Source organism: Zootermopsis nevadensis, unplaced genomic scaffold (assembly GCF_977971745.1).
Source record: "Zootermopsis nevadensis isolate Lab colony 2312 unplaced genomic scaffold, Znev_1.0 Znev_ptg000061l, whole genome shotgun sequence".
NCBI classification, from domain to species: domain Eukaryota; kingdom Metazoa; phylum Arthropoda; class Insecta; order Blattodea; family Termopsidae; genus Zootermopsis; species Zootermopsis nevadensis.
This window is the reverse complement of record NW_028259192.1, coordinates 2805918-2826213: the sequence shown is the minus strand read 5'-3', so window position 1 is coordinate 2826213 and position 20296 is coordinate 2805918. Positions and strand designations below refer to the sequence as shown.

At 36.3% G+C, this 20296-nt stretch overlaps 1 protein-coding gene across 1 annotated transcript; it reads left to right on the top strand.

Annotated features, from left to right (window-relative positions):
- Positions 1–368: 368 nt before the first annotated feature.
- Positions 369–20233, top strand: LOC110840423 (HUWE1-associated protein modifying stress responses). Its single transcript, XM_022085464.2, has 5 exons — positions 369–731; positions 866–937; positions 1079–1250; positions 5545–5711; positions 7678–20233. Exons 1-5 carry the CDS (start codon positions 536–538, stop codon positions 7833–7835), a joined length of 765 nt encoding a protein of 254 aa, XP_021941156.1. The 5' UTR covers positions 369–535; the 3' UTR covers positions 7836–20233.
- The last annotated feature ends 63 nt before the right edge of the window (positions 20234–20296 follow it).

The following is a 20296-nucleotide window of genomic DNA, read 5'->3' as shown; positions in this document are numbered from 1 at the left end:
TAAGTAGTTATAGTTAAAGTCATAATACATAATATAACCAAACAGCAGGCAGTAAATTAGATGATTTGATAAACACATGTGAAGTGTATTGGATGATGGAAAATGTTCACCAGAACATGTGAGAATTGTAATGAACCTTCCGATTCCATAAAAGCCAAGTAATTTGTTAGCATATTAAGCGACCTTCACCTAATCAGTTTGTTGAATTAGCTGTAAAGAATAAATGTAAATTACGAGGCACAATCAGTATTTGATACCTATCAATTAGAGATGGCAGCACAATAGACGAGAGTGTAATACAAGCAGATTGAAGATTTATAGGATAGATGAAAGTTGTTCGCCAAATGTTTCCTAGACTGCAAATCGTGTTCCCAGCAGGCTGTGTGGGAATTTGTGATGAAAGTGAACTCACCTTCATGATTTTGGTGGTGGTGGAGCGGTGTCGTCAGCTGGACAGTTCCCGAAAGTAGAGCCGTCATTGTCGTTTACATAACGTAGTACGGTGGGGCCGATTAATAAGACTTTGTGATATAAGATGAATGAAGATAGGGACAAAGAAGATGACCCAATTGTAGATTTTTGGATAACTAATTGGGAGCAACAATGCGTTCAACATCTTGAAAGTGAACCTGACTATGAAGGGCAGCTTCAAAGTGAACGAGACTTGGCACTTCAAAAAGTGTGGTTTTCTTTTCAGAACACTGCTACATCTATAGCACAGTTGTACAAAGGTGAAAAATCGTTAATATGCAAACGCTCCTTATTTAAAAATGACTCCTAAAATGTCTGCCAATTTCTTCCATTTTGTGTTGTAGCTATTGATCACTTACCACTGCTATCCTTTTTTTTCTCACAAAAATTTCAGACCGACTTCAGGGTGTGTCGTTGTGGGTACCTTTTCAAACAGCCGCTGGTACCGTAACGTCTTTATATAAAGGTAAATGTTTATTGTAAAAATTAAAATTGTCGTGTGAAGGAAATGACCTTCAGTGATGGGAGGAAGTTTGAAAGACCACAAATTGGCTAATGTTGGAACCAAATTCAAGTCAGAATATTACTTTACTTTCTTATGTTTCAGACTCTTCAGATGCTATTCGGCGTACAAGTGAATTGGGCATTCAGTGTGGCTACCAGCGGCGGAACAAAGAAATTCTTAGTTGGGCACGTAAAAAACGTAGACATATTCGGCGGGAGGATCTGTTGGCTTATTTAGCAGGAAAATCTCCACCACCACGACCCCATCATCATAGGTGATTAAAAACCTTTCGCAGTTCATATACTTGCATGTCTTTGTTCAGAGTCATCTTCAAGAGGAGTCAGCATCACATATGTTACAACTGTTGCAGAACACATTATTTTATGCTGAAAAATAATGAATTTAAATTTATCAGAGGCTTTATATTTTCTTGGGTTCATTGAAATTTACAGTTTTGACATGGTTGTGATTTTATTTGAAAGTAATGTGATTGAAACATTTGAAAGTTATAAGTGCATAAACTTTGGAATAAGACTGTGATTTAGCCATAATTTTGTTTTTTGTGGCTATAAATATGACAAGAAGTTCATAATTACATAGTCAAAGAGAATTTCATATAAATTTAGACATGAGACTTTGAAGTTGCTCAGTTTAAATTTTCCCTTGATATAATCTTTCTTTTAACTAAATGATTTCAGTGTAGGATTATTATGACATGTCACTTTTGAGAGGAATACATTTGTATAAATGTATTGTTTCGTTCTGTGTAATTTGTTTCAATAGCTAATATATTCTTATGTTGCAAAGTATTACCCGCAAAGAGACAAACAGGGGTTCAGTCCTTTGTGATCTTTCTGTAGAATGATGGTGCTGGCTATTTGGTGGCTTGTGAAGTGTGAGAAAGTTGTGCCATTGCATGATCTGACTGGAAGTTGTGGTTGAAAACGTTTTCAGTGATGTTCTTGGTTTCAACACGTAAAGCCTTCACAGTGTATGGATTTCTGTAGACTTTAATTTTTTAGTTTCCACCCAGATAAAAGTTACATACTTTCACATCTAGGAAATATGATGGCTGTTGTTTTCTGCTGATTATTCATTCTTTGAATACAGTCGGTACTTCCTGCAATGAATTTTCTGCTTGTGCTAGTGCATTGTACTGCTGGAAATATTTGTGACACTTTTACTTATTCGAATAATGCCACCAAAATTTATACAATTAAGTAAAATATTTAATTAAAACATACATAAAGAAATTCATATCAGATTATTGAATTGTATGACATATGACAACTCTGACTTCCTGGAGCAGATTCCTTCTTGAGAAGCTAGTAATGATATACATTTTGTAATATGCTGGTTTTTTGACGTAAATACGTCTATATGGAAGGGTCAGTGTCATTCCGCAAAAAAGCGTTATGAAAAAGTGACAGAAAAATGTGTAAGACAAGAAAGTGTAAATATGGACCGACAACAATGTTCAGCTTGTGTGCATTGTTATATTACCTAAGAAATGTCATCTGTTTACTCGGCATTGTTGTGTTACATTACTGCCGTCAACAATCCGCTTTCGTAACAAGATGGATGACATTGAAGATAACATTACATTACTTTCAATGCCACGGTTGTCTAGCGGTTAGAACGCTGGCCTTGTAATCCTGGGGTCTCGGGTTCGATTCCCGGCGGTGCCCGAATTTATAACTTGTGTTGGGCAAGGCCGTGGTCTAGGCAACACGGAGTTTTCCTCCGTGGCATCCCAACAATTACTCCATTCACACACAGAGAAGAAGGCAATGGCAAACCACTTCTGGATCATCTGCCAAGAACGTACATGAACAGGTCCCAGTCCGAGAAAAGGATGGAAGGATCCTGTTCATATGGACCTGTCGTCAGACAGAACACTAAATAAATAAATAAATAACTTTCAATTACATTACATTACAGAGACGTAAATATAATTTAAATACAGAGACGTATTTACGTCAAATTCTCCGGAACCACTGTAACTTTTAAGGTGGGTAGATGTTTTCTCCACCACCTAACTCACAGTATAAATTGCTTTAATTTTATTTGTGTGGTTGAAAGCCGAAAGGCTGGTTGCTGTGTACGGATGGGTGATATTGCGCTGTGCACACTTTGTGTGTTCCACACTGGACTGACACTCTTGATGCTGATTATTTCTCTTAGGGTGTGGTGGGACAGAAGAGCACATGAAAGAACAAAATAAGATAAGACACGTGATTTATTATGGAAGTGGCCATGCTTGTGTGAGTGCATGAGCGATACCCCACTTTGCAGTAAAATTTGCTCTATATTCTGAGTGATGTTGTTTGAGTCAAGGTCATGGTACCAGCACACATGCACAGGAGCATGCGCACAACCGCAAGGCGGAATGCTGTAGCTGTAGAAATGAATTGCAGTGGCAAAATATAATAAGGAAGTTTAAATTTATGAAGTTCAATCAAGATTCTGCCAATATAAATGATGAAATTCCCCATAAACTTTGATTAATCAGGTGAACATCACATCTATTTTGCATATTAATTTTCTGGCACCAATGCACAGCGAAGTGTCTGATGTTCGCAGCCATATTGGAACTTGCCAGGCTGTTGCTTGTTACATGCTGTTCTGTCTGGCCTAAGAGTTGTCATTTACTCTTTGTTAGGTCAAATTCTGCACAGATTTTGTTTGCCCTTGATATTCCTGGCATGCAGTGGTCATTAAAAATAGTCTGCAAAACTTTACCTGGTTTTTAAATGTACCATATTTATGTTAATTCTGACCTCAGTTTGCATCTTGTAATTCAGTGTTGCTTGTCACGTCCATTATGTAGTGAAGTAAAGTATAGATCCTGCAGTTCCATGTGTGATGATATTATTTGTTGTGATATTTGTTTCTACATTCTCTGCACCTCCCCTGAAGTATGTAAAGTTGCTGTTTTATCGTTGATGTATAACTTTACCTGCACGCAGCACCTTTCCTTTCTGACGATGTTAGAAAATCTAGGATGTTTGTGAAGCGAGAGTTCCTCGTCTCATTGCTAACATTGAGTTTGGTCTGTGGTCAGAGGGAAAGATTGCACAAATTACCTGCTTTGTTTCTGCTTGTCACTTATGTCTCTACCGTGTTTGGTTTCATGTGCAACAGCTCCCTGAAGTGTTCAACTGTTTTGTTTTTAGACAGTTTAGTGACTACGGACTGGATGACTGGGGTTTGAGGATTTTTGCTCTAACCTCTGCATCCAGACTGACTGGGGCCCACCCAGCCTCCTATCCAATGGGTACCGGGGTCCTTACCCAGGGGTAAAGCACGGCCAGGGCGTGATGCTGACCACTCGCCCCCCGTCTAGTGCCGAGGTTAAGATTGAGTAGGAGCTATAGGGTCCTTTCCCTCCAAGTGCCTACGTAGCACGTAATGGGACAGTGTTACTTTTTTTTAATCTGTGAGAGGCACCATATGGTAGCTGTTTTCCACATGAAGATATCCGTCTTCTGGGTTATTGCGCTGTGTAGTCTGGTCGATGTTAACCAACGTTTCAGAGGTCACACTGCCTCCGTCATCAGCGCCCTGATGACGGAGGCAGCATGACCTCTGAAACGTTGGTTAACATCGACCAGACTACACAGCGCAATAACCCAGAAGACGGATATCTTCATACTCACCGCTGTGAGAACCTCAAGTCTTACATGTTTTCCACATGTTTGTCTCGCGTGTTTCTGATTTGACAGGCTTCTCAAACGCGGTTTGCCCATAGCATCAACATTATTGGCCACGATTTAACATTAATGAAATAAGAAAAATTGTTACAGATTCTTTTGGTTTGTCTTGTTGTAGCCGTAATCTTTGTCTGATTTTACCTTCATAAACAGAACTTTGTTGAAGTGGAAGCAGGGGTACTGAAGAGTGATCAACTGTCATTGTTCATGTTTCCAGTTTATGTAAGTTCTATGCATAAAGTGAATACACAATGGGGATGTCATCTGCCAGCATGTTCCATCTCTGAATCTACAGCTCAGATTCCAGTAAAATATGGCGTTGCTGTTCTACAGTAAAAGCTATCAAGCAGTAGTTGTTGTTTTTATTTGTCAACTAGAAACCTACCTTTAATGTGGAGCTCAAACTTAACTGGATTTTCTTAGATATGGCATGTAATTCAAGAAGTTTTACATAATATAAAATACAGATGCAATTAAGATTATGAGTTCATTTTCGCACTTTTTGATGTTTAATTGAATGAAAGGAAAATGTCTGAGTCTAGCTTTCCAACAATTCATTTGTACCTGCAATGCAATTGTTCACGTGAATTTTTTTTTGTAGAAAAAAACATTCAGTTAGTAAACTTGTTGATATACTTGCTAGATATAGATGTAGATGGAAGGATAATAATGAGATTGTTAAGGAAGTGAAATATGGACTGGATTTCCTAAAGGAGCTTACAAAAACTTTGGAAGACAAGGTAGTCAGATCCTAGCCAAATGCAGTATAACTGAAATGTGGAGTTCCACAAAAAAAGAAACCAGTGGTAATATTTTGATGTTGATACAAAAAATATTTTTCTCTTGTATGTAAAGAAATTCGCCTCGGCCAAGGATGTTGCTTGCAGAGCGTCATGGTTCCCCCAATTCCCATCAAATGGAAGCACACCACCATGATCTGCACCACCATGCCAGTGTGGACACCGCGTGTAATAATGCTGATGACAACCTGCATACTTTTCGGGAAGCTTTGGCACTTTCAAGTGAGTTGTGTTTCTTGGGAGTATCTGATTTTTAATTCTTAGTACTTAGAATTCCAGATATTGTTATTCCTAAAAATTATATAAACTAAAATATAATATTTATGATGAGGTCGGTCATCTTTCATGTCACGAAAGACTAAGATTCTAGTCTGAGGTGCTGGCAGTGTTTGTATGTTCAGATTATTAATGACTTCCCTTGTTCTAAATTGATTTGGGTATAAAATTGTGTCTTGTATGTATCATCCGAAGCTAATTCATAGTAGTTTTTATGAAACAGCTGTGAATTATTATCCCCGTTTATTTTATTCTGAGCAATAATTTGAGCTGGTGCTCGCTGGATGGATCCAGTAATCGGTAGTTCACTGTAAACATTAACTGATTTTATTTTTGTTTTTACTTTGTATCTGTTTGTCACAGTGCTTATATATTGTATTTGGAAGATTCGTTCAAATAGTTGTGTTCACGGATGTGACAAACATTTCATTTTGTGTGCAGCGTGTAATCAACTTCAACTGTGATGGTGAAGTAGAATACATTTCTTTTGAAGAGTCTCAAAATGATTATTCTACTTCAGAAGTAGAAATTACAGACACATTTTCAAACACTTCTGTTGACACATTAGCTCTACAATAGATAGAAGTGAAAAATTCAGGTTTACTATGCAGCATAAAACATGTAAGCGGAGCTTGAAATACGAGGGGCAGTCTAAAAGTTCCCGGAATTGTGGTATAGCACTGTAATGGTAGGACATATGGCAACGCTTACCTAATCACCTTCAAAGTAGGACCCTTGCGCACACACACACTTGCTCCATCGATCCTGCCATTGTTGGAAGCACCGGCGGAAGGTTTCGTTTGGAATCTTCTGGAGTTTGGCCATCACATTCGATGTGATGTCCTCCATGGTCGCGAAATGCGTCCCCTTGAGGCCCATTTCAGAGTAGGGAACAGCCAGAAGACATCGCCCCGATGATGGAGGCAGTATGACCTCAGAAACGTTGGTAAACATCGACCAGACTACACGGCGCAACAACCCAGAAGACAGGAATCTTCATACTCATCGCCCTGATGACGGAGGCAGTATGACCTCTGAAACGTTGGTAAACATCTACCAGACTACACAGCGCAACAACCCAGAAGACAGAAATCTTCATACTCATCGCCCTGATGATGGAGGCAGTATGACCTCTGAAACGTTGGTAAACATCTACCAGACTACACAGCGCAACAACCCAGAAGACAGAAATCTTCATACTCATCGCCCTGATGATGGAGGCAGTATGACCTCTGAAACGTTGGTAAACATCTACCAGACTACACAGCGCAACAACCCAGAAGACAGAAATCTTCATACTCACCGCTGTGAAAACCTCAAATCTTACACAGCCAGAAGTCGCTCGGAGCGAGATCCGGAGAGTACGGTGACGGGAATGCTTTTCTTGGTGAGGAATTGCTGTACAACCAGCGAGGAGTCGAATGCTTCATCAAGAGGGCTTTTTTGTTTTTACATGCAGTATAGAAATCATGCATTGTGTGCTACATGCACTCCTTTGGTTTGTGGTTTCATTGGTACTATTGGGTTCAAAAGTAGTCTGTGGACAACAGTTGTAGAAATTCTGGTATAGGCATTTGCTGTGAACAACCTATATTCATTAGGAAAATCTGAAAGTCAGGTTTTTTGTTGTTAATCACATTCTGACATTGACTTCAAAGACATGATTACCTGGCTAAGAGATAAAGAATATAATTATACTTACAAAATTTAAACATTACAAGTGATATTCTTATGTTGGGTTAGGCCTCACAAGAGATGCCATTGAACAGATTAATTTGTCTTCTCGTGCTGCCCTGACTGGGATGAGTTGGGATTAATGTCTGACTGTGGGATCTCTCCCAGCGTTCTACAGATGGGGACTTGAAAAATATTGTATAATTATTGGCAGAAATAATTCCATATTCTGTTTTAGATTCTACAGTGGGCTTAGCTAGGCGTCAACGCTCATTGGAACTGAGTTCATTCATTGCCAATGAGTTTGCTCGTCATTGCAAGCGTCCAGCACCACCTAGCTCACCCCATGATGTCACGATGGATTCACCTACCCATAAACGATCACGGCTTATGTAACTGAAAACAGTAAAATGATAAGGCTGAGGATCAGTTTGAAATCGCTTGTGTTTTCCCTTCCTGCCAGAAGTCTGCACATAATCCCACCACTGATGGCAACTTGACAGAGAAGAGGATTCAGAAAACCAACAGTCATAGACACTTCACTATAATTGCACATTAAACATTGCATTTGAAGTTACAGGACAAGTTTAAAAAAAAAGTTTGGTGTTAAATGGACAACTGCTGGCCAAGTCCACCATGATGCCTTGTGTTCTGCCTTCGTAGCAGTCTTTATTCATTTCTTGACAGGAGCCGCGTCATTAAGTTTCCCTACACACACGTTCACAAGTCCATTATTTCTTAAAATGTGATGAATGCCCATTTCCAGTGTGACTCCAGTAGGTAAAATATTAAATTTAGACTTAGATACAGCATACAGTTCCAAGTCATTCTCTGTATATATATATATAACAAACAGCCCTTGAAACCTTTGCTGCTGAAGTAGTTTATAAATGTATTTTATTGCGCAGAGTGTGAGCTTTATATTCGTCTAATACGAATTCATCGGTATGTTCGATTTGTAACTAGACATTATTTTGGCCTTTCAAATAAATGCAGTAATATCATTTCATGAAAGATGGATAATGTAAAACAATATTTTAATTTTCAAAGTTGTATTTTTGTTCAACTTTTCAGTAACACAAATTGGTCAGTTGTATTTGTCGAGGGTTTCCTTGAAGATTATTAAGACTGTCTGTGTGTGTGCGTCTTTTATTTCAGAACAGAAATGTTGGTATATTTAAGGCAGGCCATCTGTTAAGAATAATACATGGTAGCTGCCGTACGTAGAAAATTACACATTAACAGGATGGGTACTTTGATGCGTATAACACATAACGTATGATTTTTTTTATTCAGAATATAATATTATGAATCTGAGGCGGAGAATCATAGTGTGAGGATTTCTCAAACAAATACTGAATATGGAGTTCCATGTACTAACTGGATGTTTCACAGGTACAGGAACATGCTTCATTTTTGGCAAATGAAAAGGCGTAATTTATATAATCTTTATTTGAAGACTAAAGGATATCTGTTGGACCACACAACTTGTTTTTACAATGCTTTCCTTGCATCATAAATAACATCCATAAAATCTCCTTGACCTATTTTGTAGATTTTTCAGTAGTGACCTTCCAAGTTTTGGTCCGTGGCATGTGATGCGAATTATATAATATTGAGACATTCGATGCGTGTTAGCAATAATGAAATACTGTAGTAGTCTTTTGATATTATAAAAAGTTGGTTCATTAATCTTATAGCAATATAGCAACAAAAATAGTCAATTTTGATGGTTTGGGTTCCGGGTTGGCTTTCGCTTCTTCGCATGCAGAACAGTTAAATCCCCTCCTGAGCCTCAGTCTAGCGCTGCTGTTGAGTTCACATTTGCATTGAGGTTTAATTTTAGGTACCACATGTAGATTAAAGTCGCAGAATTGATTGACTAACCACGAAATGTGTCATCATCCGGACAGCTCTACCCGTAATTGGAACGATGATCGTGGAAAGTAGTACTGAGTAAATATGTTGATTATTTCCTTTTTGAAAATGTGTTTTTGTGACTGATTAATGGTATTTGAGGTAACTTATGATTTTTGATGTCAGATTTCTGACCAGTACTATTTTGAAGGCTTGTATTAATGTCTCAAAATTTTTGTAAAGCAGCAGTTTGTTTTCGTAGTGTTGATCAGTGTTTCCTAACCTTTTTCCTGTTGAGGAACCCCCAAAATAATTTTTCATATCCTGAGGAATGCCAACCTATGAAAACGTTTACAGGCCAGAAAAAGTTGATAGTGGGGAGCGCAATTCAATTAGTGCTAAATTATTGTCAAGAAACTATTTGCAAAGTCGGCTTCCATTGTAAGAAGAAAAAAAATTGAATTTCTTCTGTCTTTTTTTAAATTTATAATTTTTTAATATCAAAATATAAAGTTCACGTCAAAAATCAATATAAGGGTTTCTTTTTGTACAAATGTTGAATTCTTGGCCAAATTTTTGGCAAACACAAGACAGCTAAAAGGAGATTACTGCAGCATTGCCAATTGCTGGACAAAAATTCCCATGATATTTTGAGGGATATTTGGAAATTTTGCAGTATTTCAGAATTATTTATTTCTTTATTCATTCCATGATTTCTTGTGGAACCCTGGTTGGGAAATACTCTTGTAGATAAATCATCAGTGATGCTGCTCATAGAAATCGGTATTGTGCTGCATCTGTTGATTTCATAGATGATAATTTCAGACTGAACTGAGCTGTGCTCATGTTAAGCTTATAATTTTTTTTAAACATGAAGAACTCTTACAAAAAATTACCAATCGCTTTGTTCTTTCATTAGTGCTAGTAAAGAAAGTATATAGTGTATCAAAATAAAAGTAGTTGTTCATGCAAATTAAGATAATTGTCTCTGTTGACCTGTTTTCATCAAAAGAGTGTAATAAAATTGGGAAGGTTGCTCGTAAGGTAACAAATTTCCATCACGCAGTGAATTCTTGATTTGTATCACTTATCATAAGAGAAAATAGTACTATGTGAATTGCTTTTGCCCTGCATATGAAATGATTGCTCCAAAAATGCTCTCTGTGAAAATGGTTAAAAAAATCAGATTTATGGAAGTACACGAACTTCAGACAGATTCTGTACTCTGTTCTTATTATATTCTGCTGTAAATGTAAAAATGATACATTTAATTTGTAAATGGATAAAACTGTCAGGATAAGTAATTTTATTACATTCCATTGATGGTATGAAAAATTGGTGGGCTATGGGTATCGTACGTAGTCATTGGGACCTGTTGTCTTTGCATGATTTCTTCACTGCAGTAAGTGATCTCTCCTTTTAACAAAGTGACATCAATTCTGTTTGACAGAACTGGCATATCTGGGGCTGTACACTTGCAACATTTCCTGGTAATTCATAGGTGTAAAATGCATGTCTTAAACTTGCTAGTGGTTTTGGCTTTCGGTTCTGTAGTTGATCTCTGTATTACAAGTTTTGCTCCGTTTATGTGAAGATGGCAGCAGGGAGAATTTTAACTGTAATAAAGATTGTTTTAGCCACAGTTTAGAGAACAGTATTTTTCCTCCTTTGTTCTGTTGGTTTTCAGTTGCTAATATGGAAGACAAGTTCAGTTCCTCAATTTTTAACATTAATACGTCTGAAATGGTAAAGTTGCGTCATATTGTGATATAATAAATATATATTAAATCTTGTCCGTCTAATCACAATAAATTCTTATTAAATATTAAAATATTACAATAATTAACATTTAAAATATCAAATGATGTTCTTTATCGAAATATTCGATGATGGTCTAATGTAAATCGAATATTTCGATAAAGAACATCATTTGATATTTTAAATATTTTAAATGTTAATTATTGTAATATTTAATAAGAATTTATTGCGATTAGACGGACAAGATTTAATATATATTAATACGTCTGTTGATCAGTGGTCTGAGTGAAGGCAAATTAATATTAACGTACGCATTGTACCGTAAGTGTATCAGTTGGCTGATTTTCTGCTGTGCAGCTGTTGATTGATTTCATTACTTTTGTAGGTAGCATCTTGCCTGTGTAAGATCTGAATAATTTGTGAAAATAAATTTATACAAAGTGTGGCTTGCATTGCACATCACTGTCCGTGGCTGTCTCTGTTCTGTCTTGTTACCTTTAGGACTGAAAAGAATTCAAGACATACGTTGATAACGGGAACTTGGTTGTGTCATTCTGTATTAAAATATTTTAACAGGTGGACTGAAGTGTACGGTGTGTTACTTTAGTTTATTGCGCATTTCAGCCTACCATATGCGTATTATGTAATGACCTTGAACAGGATAAGAAAGTAATTTAAAATTCAAAATTGTAAGATGAAGACATCTCCTTGAGTCCAAAATAATGGCCAGATTTGTTTTTGTAATCTCTGTAACAGCCCAATTAGTTGGAAGGAGCTGACAACTTTACACCGTCTTTCCGACTGCTCTTCGTATCTCCCACTATGTGTAAACAGATGCATGTTCCTGCTTCTTCTGTAGTGCAGTTGTCATTATTATTATTATTATTTGGATATTATTTGCACTTGAATCAGGTTTTTGAATTGGAATTTTGTGCAGTACAGGCATTGCATCCAAATCCACTATGGATGTCCTCTGAATATCATTTTCTGTTTCTCACTCTGCTTCTCAAACCTGGGTAAATTACCCAAAAATGGGTAAAAGTGGTTTTTCTTCGGGTAATGACACACCAACTGTCACGGTGGTCTAGCGGTCAGAACACTAGCCTTGTAAGCCTGGGGTCCCGGGTTCAATTTCCGGTGGTGCTCAAATTTATAACTTGTGTTGGGCAAGGCCGTGGTCTAGGCATCACAGAGTTTTCCTCCGGGGGCTTCCCCGGTTTCTCCGTGGCATCCCAACAATTACTCCACTCACACACAGAAGAAGGCAATGGCAAACCACTTCTGATCATCTCTGCCAAGAATGTATATATGTATGAGCAGGTCCCTTACAAACTGAAGAGGTTGGAAGGATCCTGTTCATGATATATGGACCTGTCGTCAGACAGAACACTACAAATAAAAAAACGACACACCTCGGAATACACATTACACCTACATGTGTGAAGTAGGATTTTCCACTCTTGCCTTCATAAAGGGGACAAAACGAAATTGTTTGCTGAACCCCTAATACGATGTGAGGTTGCTGCCTCTAATTGCTCCCAATTTTGCGGAACTAGTAAATAAGATGGAGCAGTGGCGTACTCATTAGCTGGGACCTGGGTGGTGAAATATTCATGGTGAATAATTACCAAATTTTTTGTGGCTGCTAAAATGTTTAGAGTTGTTTAAAATAAAGACGTCGCATCAAACTTATTGTTTGATTCCTATTTTTTACCGATCTCTCTTCACTTGTCATATATGTTTTCTGTGCAGTTCGTGTTTTACCAACATTGGGTAAAAAGGACTTTCTGATAAGTGCTTTTGGGTAATGAAGGAAAAAGTTTGGGAAACAGTGCCTTAGTGAGTTGTTAATGTGTCATCAGGAGTGGCAGAATCTGCCTCGTTGCTCGTCTGGCAGAGTTCAGGAAGGCTGTCGGAACAAAAATTTGAGACTTTACTGCAAAGAAAGTCGATTTTTTAACGCTGAATTTCATTGTTTGTTGTTGATAAAACTAAACCACCTTTGAGTTGTGCTGTGTAGTCTGGTTGAAGTTTACTGTTGTTCAGAGGTGCTTACTGCATCCATCCTCAGGGTGATGAGAGTCTCATTACCTGATGATGGAGGCTGCCAATTACCTGTTATTAATTAAGTCTTGTGACACAGCATATCAGTCTTCCTGGTTTGAAAGAGTGTCAGCATGATTGGTTTATCAGGATTTGCATGTTGCTAGCATGCTGCATTGTTTTTGGGACTGTAGAACAGTACGTAATAGATTCTTGCTGAGTCACTAAGCCACGTAAAGGAATTGCTACAATTCGACATTTCATTTTAGTTATTAATTAATAATGCAAACGGTCATTTTCTATTTTAAATTACCTTTCTCATAACTGATTGCGTTTTTATGTTGAATTTCTGTTTGTGTACATTTGAAGCTGTGGGTGGAATGTTGCGTAATGGCCATTGTGATAGCTTGTGGGCAGTTGCTGCATTCCAGGTTCAAAATCCTGGCTGGGACATGGATGTATGTTTGCATTTTTAAACATTGTACGATTACATATTGTGGTTTTATTTACCTGGACTGTAAATAATAAACTTTTATTTTGTTTTGTGAAATTCTTTTAACATATTTACTTTGAAGTCTGGAAGATACATTTTTAATTTTGTATATATTTTTTAGAGGATTGCTGCAAGTGTCTTTAGAAAGGTCTAATTTATTATATTTGTTTGGTGAAATAATGAATTATATGATGACCCCTCTGCGATGCAAGTGTTTGGTTTGGATCTTGTTTGTATTACCAAGTCTTGGTTTCCATTTTGCTTGCTTGTAGTTTTTCCATAACATGCTCATTGCCTTCTTATAGATTCCACATGCTAATCACCTAAGCATTATAATATTAAAAACTGTACCTCATCTGCCCACAGATGTTTGAGAAAATTAGCCCGTTATATTCATACAGATATCACGAGAGGCAATGTGTTGTGTACTATCTGTCAGAAATTTGGAAATGTTTTCCTGTCAAATGAATTGCATCATCCCATGCTCATCAGCACATGATTGAACTCGGTAAAGTCCTTTACAAACAGACAAATTCAATTACAATATTTTATGGTTTTCTTTGTCAGATTTTTCTTCTACAGAAGGGCATTTGCAAGTGGTAACTTATAGACTAGGTATTTGCATCTTAAAATATTATAATAGTTTCTGATATTTTGCCTCCTTCAGGCAATTGTGAGATTTATAGTGGTTTATTGATGGAAGATTTCCCGGTGGGTTGCAGTACCATTACAAGTAATGGAATCTCATATTGTTAATTAAAATACTGGTGTATTAATTATTAATCTTGAGGAAGTTGTATTTAGGTCTGAAAAATATGGGTGTCTGATCACTGCAGTGAATAAAAGACGAGTATACAACAGAAAATTTAAATAAAGGAGTCCAAGATGATATTTATAGTTTGTCTCTCTGGAGTCTTGTTTACAGCGATAGAGGACCCGTAATTGTGAATGTCGCAAAATACTCCAGGAAAAGGTTTACGGTCGATGTTTCAGAGACTTTGCAAGTGTGACATGCAGCTGGTCATTTCTCTCATCCTGTCTTCCCATTGGAGTGCCTTATGAAATTTTCTGTGACTTAAATTTAGAGAACATTCTTTGAAATTTATTTTGAGGAATTTATTCCTTTAATGAATATGCATGTGCCCAATAGAGTGTGCATGCAAATATTTGTTTATAAAATTTGCTTCTGCAGTAATGCATCTATTTGCATGTGTGTTGAATTTCCATCATGTCCTGTGTCTTCCGTGGGCAAATCTTATCTCATGAGGTCTCGTGATGTAGGTAATTGAAATTTTGCATGGCACTTCTGCAGTTAAAATACCAAATTTGTGATTGAAAACGAATGAAATCACCAGTAGCATCCTTTTTTTTTTAAACCCGAACGCTTCTGAAGTAAACGGTTACACTTATTTTTAATGATTTGGAGCGGTATTTAGCTTTTCAGTTTTACGTCTTTAAGATGTTACATCTACTTACTGCCTCTGAAATTCGTGACACGAAAGGAAATCCCAATAGTATCACAGTGGTTGAACCCGGTGTTGCCTATTATACCTCACTGTAGCACGTGACAGGGTTTTCACATATCCATTAATGTTTCCAAAGTGTTCCATGATGTTTGTTCCTTTACATAGAAGCACCCAATGCCCTCTATGTATTAATACATCATCCAAGCCTGTATTAAAGTTTGATCAGAATGGCTTTTGTAAAAAAAAAAAAAAAATCATTATTTTCAGGTTTGAGAAATCCTTAAGCTTATGAGTAATTTTGGAACATTATTATCCTGGAAAATAATTTTTTTTATAAACAAATGACTGTAAGTTAATGTACATATTGGAAGTTCTGTTAAGTGTTGTTAGCATACTGTGCTTACTCCTTTTTTTATATATATATATGTAACTTAAACCTGTTTTCTGCAGGCCTGAAGACTTCATTATTTAAGGCCATGTGATAAACACCAGGTAATTAGTGAAAAATGTTAAAATTTGTAATGAAAATTAAAGAAATGTGCCTAGCAATGACATGTATTTTATTTGGTAAAATGTATCATTCTGTTTTTGTTTATCGAAGTTTTCTCAAACCCGGTTCGAAGTTAATGCACTTTAAAAGCAGAAATGTCTTTGTCCCTACAGATTACATTTCAGAATAAATCAAGTGCAATCAGAAATGCACCAATTGTGTTTTATGTTTAAATATTGTTGTGTATACAGGTGTGTTAAATAAGGGCTGTTCGACTAGTGATGCAGCATGCTGGTTGGCTTGGTGAGAATCGTAACAGTTAAAAGTAAGACATTGCTTTGGTATTTTGCTTTAATATGTTGTCTCATATCCAAAGCAGATTTATTTTTGGAAGTACTGAGTTTCAAGTATGAGCTGCGATAGCTGTCGGTAATTAAATTGACATTGGGCTGAATTATCACAGTCAGGATTTTTGTCTGTCGCCGCATTCAGATCAGCTATGGATCCATTAATTTTGTTCCAATGTCTACCTTCCCAGAGGTATAGCAACTGGAAGCTTCATCTCTGTTCCCCCCTATGGTTTAATTTTGTGATGTGTAAGCACAGAAGCATCTTGAACCCCAGAAAGAATCGTAAATGTTGGTTTAAATTGTTCCAATATTTGCAAATACCTTTACTCTGCATATCCATTTGATTGTATACATACTCACTTTTATATGCCACTGTGCATTGAAGCTGTGAAGGGGAATATGTACAATTATGGGGCTAGAACACTATTTAGAAAGTGCATTTCTTTTGTCAGAAACAATCGTATACTATTTTTGGTAAACAGCATTAATGTATTCAAACCTTGTGTACTCACACTTTAGAGTTCAGTGAAACTCGTGCTATTTTCCTTATAACGTTTAAATTCTAGATGCTGTCTGTGTGTAGTATTACTTTTCCTTGCTAAGGATTTTGCTGTATGTGATTCAGAATATTCTGATTTTTTTTGTGTGTGGAAATTCTGAAGTTTCGAGTTGGACAGCCCTGTTGTAATTTTAATCAAATGAGGTTCAAAGAAATGCGAGTTTAATTCTTTCTCTCAAGTTCCTTTTTTTTTTTGTAATTGATTTCAATATGATAAATTACAAATGTCTCCAGCTGAGATTCGTATAAAACTGAATTTTGCTCGGAAACATTTTGTGTTCAGTTCCCGAGTTTCATGTAGCAATTCTTTCTCAACAGTTTGATTTGAATTATCATCTTCATCGTCATACTATTATTATTATTATTATTTACTTTGTAGTAAGCAGAGTAAGAAAAATAAATTCTAAAAATGTTTTCTCACCCTTAGAATTTATTTTTCTAGAAAAGGGTTCTGAATTATAGTTTTAAACACTGTCAGTCCAAAATTGTTTTTATGTAGTCGTGTACAATTTTGCCTGAAATCTTCCGTTGTTACCAGTGAGCATTATATTAAGTGTAGGAATGGAATATATGCTGGAAGATATTCCAGTTTGTCTGCAAGGAAACTAATGTTTGTATAATTGTAATCTTGTATACATATTAATTCAGCTGTGCTGTGATTTAATGAAGTGTACATCGTTGGTGGGATATCTATGCTGAAATAAATATTGAATTTTATAACAGTGAATTCTGTATAACGATCATAAGGCTACTGCTGCTTTTGCAAAGGTCTTCTTTTTTCTGTAGACTGCAAGGTACACTTTGCCTGGTAAATTGACAAGAACTGGATCAGTTTTCAGTGGTTAATAAGTTCTCAAAACATAAGTAATTTTCTTGTATTACAAGTATGGGTGTACTAAATCAGGCACAGTGAAAGGCAAAAACAGAAGAAAGAATAGCAGGTATTTTTCGACCTATATGCTTCACATGGCTTATTTTGAGTCATAATATTTATTTATTAATGCAGTAAATAAATAACCAAGTTATTGACAAACATCGCCACTGTTCTACTGATATAAAAGTATGTACCTTCCTGTTCCAAGTTACCATTTGTGGAAGTAGGTTGCATTAATTGAACTACATTTTATAATCAGAGGTTGAAAATCTTGTCCGTTGTATTGAATGAGAAAATGAGCTGATGTGATACAGGAAAGGAATCAGTGAAGTGTGGGCCGTGGTCATTCTATTATTACTGTACAATCGGGGAATTTGCTGGAGAGACTGAGGAAATTCAAGATAGAAATATTTAAATAGGGTAGCTGGCATGATCCAAGATTTAAAATAGGTACTTTAGAGTGCAAGTCCTTTTATGCAACTGAATAAAAACAGTTTTGTTTGCTTTTTTTTTAAAAAAAAATTCCCCCTTGTTTTTCCCTGCCCTGGTAAAAATATTAGTAATTATGTGTTGTCCTGTAATGTGTCTTTAGAAGAAGCATATGTTTTTGGCTAACCCTGAACCATATAAAATTTGGCCTTAATTGTTTAAAGAATTACATTTTTTAAACACAGTATACACTGACTTGCAACTTATTTTATGCTTTGCCTATGCACATTGGAGTCTTAGCTAAATTTCATTATTAAAGCTGTAAGTGTTCATTCACCAGAGTTAATGTAAGTTCTACCACCAAAATGACTTAAAATGCCATATTTTTCCATATTTCAGACATTTAAGGTCTAACCTTCGAACCTTGCGTACCTCCGTGGATTGAATCCTCGGTACTCATTGTCTGTGCAGTTTGCAGAGGGAATGAAATATGTTAGTAGAACATACAAGTTTTTTGGGAGCATTTTTAAATATTGGTGAAATTTGTCAAAGTTTTAAAGCAAAGTAGTGTTTTATATTTGCCTGTCTGAATGAAATATTTATAAATATTGAATGTGGACCTCCATATTAATTTCTTTCATATCTTTAGAACCTAAGTGTAGCTGTTTTGTTCACGTAGTTCATCTGTACTGATTTAAAGTGCCTCAGAATGTGTTTGCAAAATTAAATGATTATGAAATAGAATCTGCTCATGTAAGGACATAACCCCTTCCCCCCTCGCTCTGTATTACTGCATTTGTTTACGATATCAAACATTAACCATTTGTACTCCAATTGCCTTGAAATAATTTATTAAATTATATTTCTTCATAAATTTCATATACAATGGATAAAACTAAGAGGAATCCTTTGAACGAAAAAGATTACTGTAATCTGCCGTCAGTAAATTAATGTGATCTGTGTGAGTGCATCATATCAACTGCTGATGGCAGTATGTAGTAACTTTTCCTCATGGAATGATCTACTTGTGTTCTGTGGTCTCTCCATCTTTGTACTGAGATATCTCAAAACAAAATTTTCCCGTTTATCTTTCTTCTTTATTACGCTATCTCCTTTACAGGATGTTGGCGACATTATGAACAGGATCCTTGCATCCTCGTTTATCTTTGTATATCTCTAAATTAAATTAATATTTAACTTGCATCAGTCTCAATTCTGTAATTGAAGTTGCATGATACACAAAAAGGAAAATTTTAACAAGTTCTATGCTTCTATTTATGTTTCCATAGCTCTTAAAGCAAAGCCTAGCAAAATAATTACCACTTAGTTTGGTAAAGATTAATTAAAGCTTCTTTCAGAATACATGGTGCAAGAACGCAGAAGACAACCATCATATTTACAACCACGAGAATCTCAAATCTCAGAACACTAATTTTGTCTTTTTTCTAACTTAGTTTGGGGTCACAGTGGCCGTGCGGTCTGAGGCGTGGGCCTTGTGCCGCTTGGTCGCTGGGACCATGGGTTCGAATCCCACTCAAGCCATGGATGTCTGTCCGCGTTTTTCTGTGTTGTGCTGTCCTGTGTACAGGTAGAGGCCTTGCGACAGGCCGATCCCTCGTCCAAGGAGTCCTACCGAATGTCTATAGATCGAGCCAACGAAAAGTTGGGACCCGCAGTGCTCGGGTCGTTCCCAGTATCCCCAGTAACTTAGTTAATTTATTTACTGCAACCTGCCAAATTGTGTTTAGTTTTTAAACTTAAGAGTAAAATATGCCTTCAGAGTAACCAAAGGTATCCATTAGAGTTATAAGTGTAAAACATTGTAGTAAAAGCAGAAGAGTGGGAAAAACAAACACACCTTGTTGATATCCTCAGGACATGATTGTTGCCGGGTAGTTTAATTTATTTTTATTGTGAAGTGCAGCTTGCATAGCCATGAGGTGAATTTCTTGTCGGTAATTTGTTACCGGAAGAATTTGTTTTGTGCGCGTGTATAAAATATCAAGCAATGAGAAGAAAACTTTTTCTAATATATAAGGATTTTTTGTCTCTGTTGATTTTTATAACATGGGGTATGTTTTAAACCCCCCTCCCCCCTCCCCACTTCTTCCCACCTTAAGTGAATATGTAAAAATGAATTTGAATAATAAAAGTGTCATAATCTGTTATGTTGTTGCAAACATAAAGAATGAGAACACGTTTTGTCAGTATAAATAAATGTGTATTTTCCAGGATATTTTTGTTTTGGGAGGGATTCAAGATTATTTTTTTTCGTTGATATGGTGGTCGTTCAAATGGAAGTGAGAGGATGTTTTATTTAATGGTTTGGATGGTTAGAGGTAGTGAGTGGTTGAACTTCAAAATAAGTCAATGTTTGTAAAGGCTCAATATACATAGAATGAAAGATTTATATGATGTAAATGGTGTTATTCTACACATTCAGTAATTTGTTGAAATACAGTACTTGCTTAATTATTTTTGTGATTTTCTTATTTTGTTTTTGGTGTTTTTTTTCTTTCACGAGTGACACCTTCATTT

What these genes read in the sequence shown, in the direction of transcription:
- LOC110840423 (XM_022085464.2), top strand. Translation starts at nt 536, where the DNA reads ATGAATGAAGATAGGGACAAAGAAGATGACCCAATTGTAGATTTTTGG. An exon ending in CGTAACGTCTTTATATAAAG is followed by an intron (nt 938 to 1,078) that starts GTAAATGTTTAT and finishes CTTATGTTTCAG; the next exon opens with ACTCTTCAGATGCTATTCGG. An exon ending in CCACGACCCCATCATCATAG is followed by an intron (nt 1,251 to 5,544) that starts GTGATTAAAAAC and finishes TTGTATGTAAAG; the next exon opens with AAATTCGCCTCGGCCAAGGA.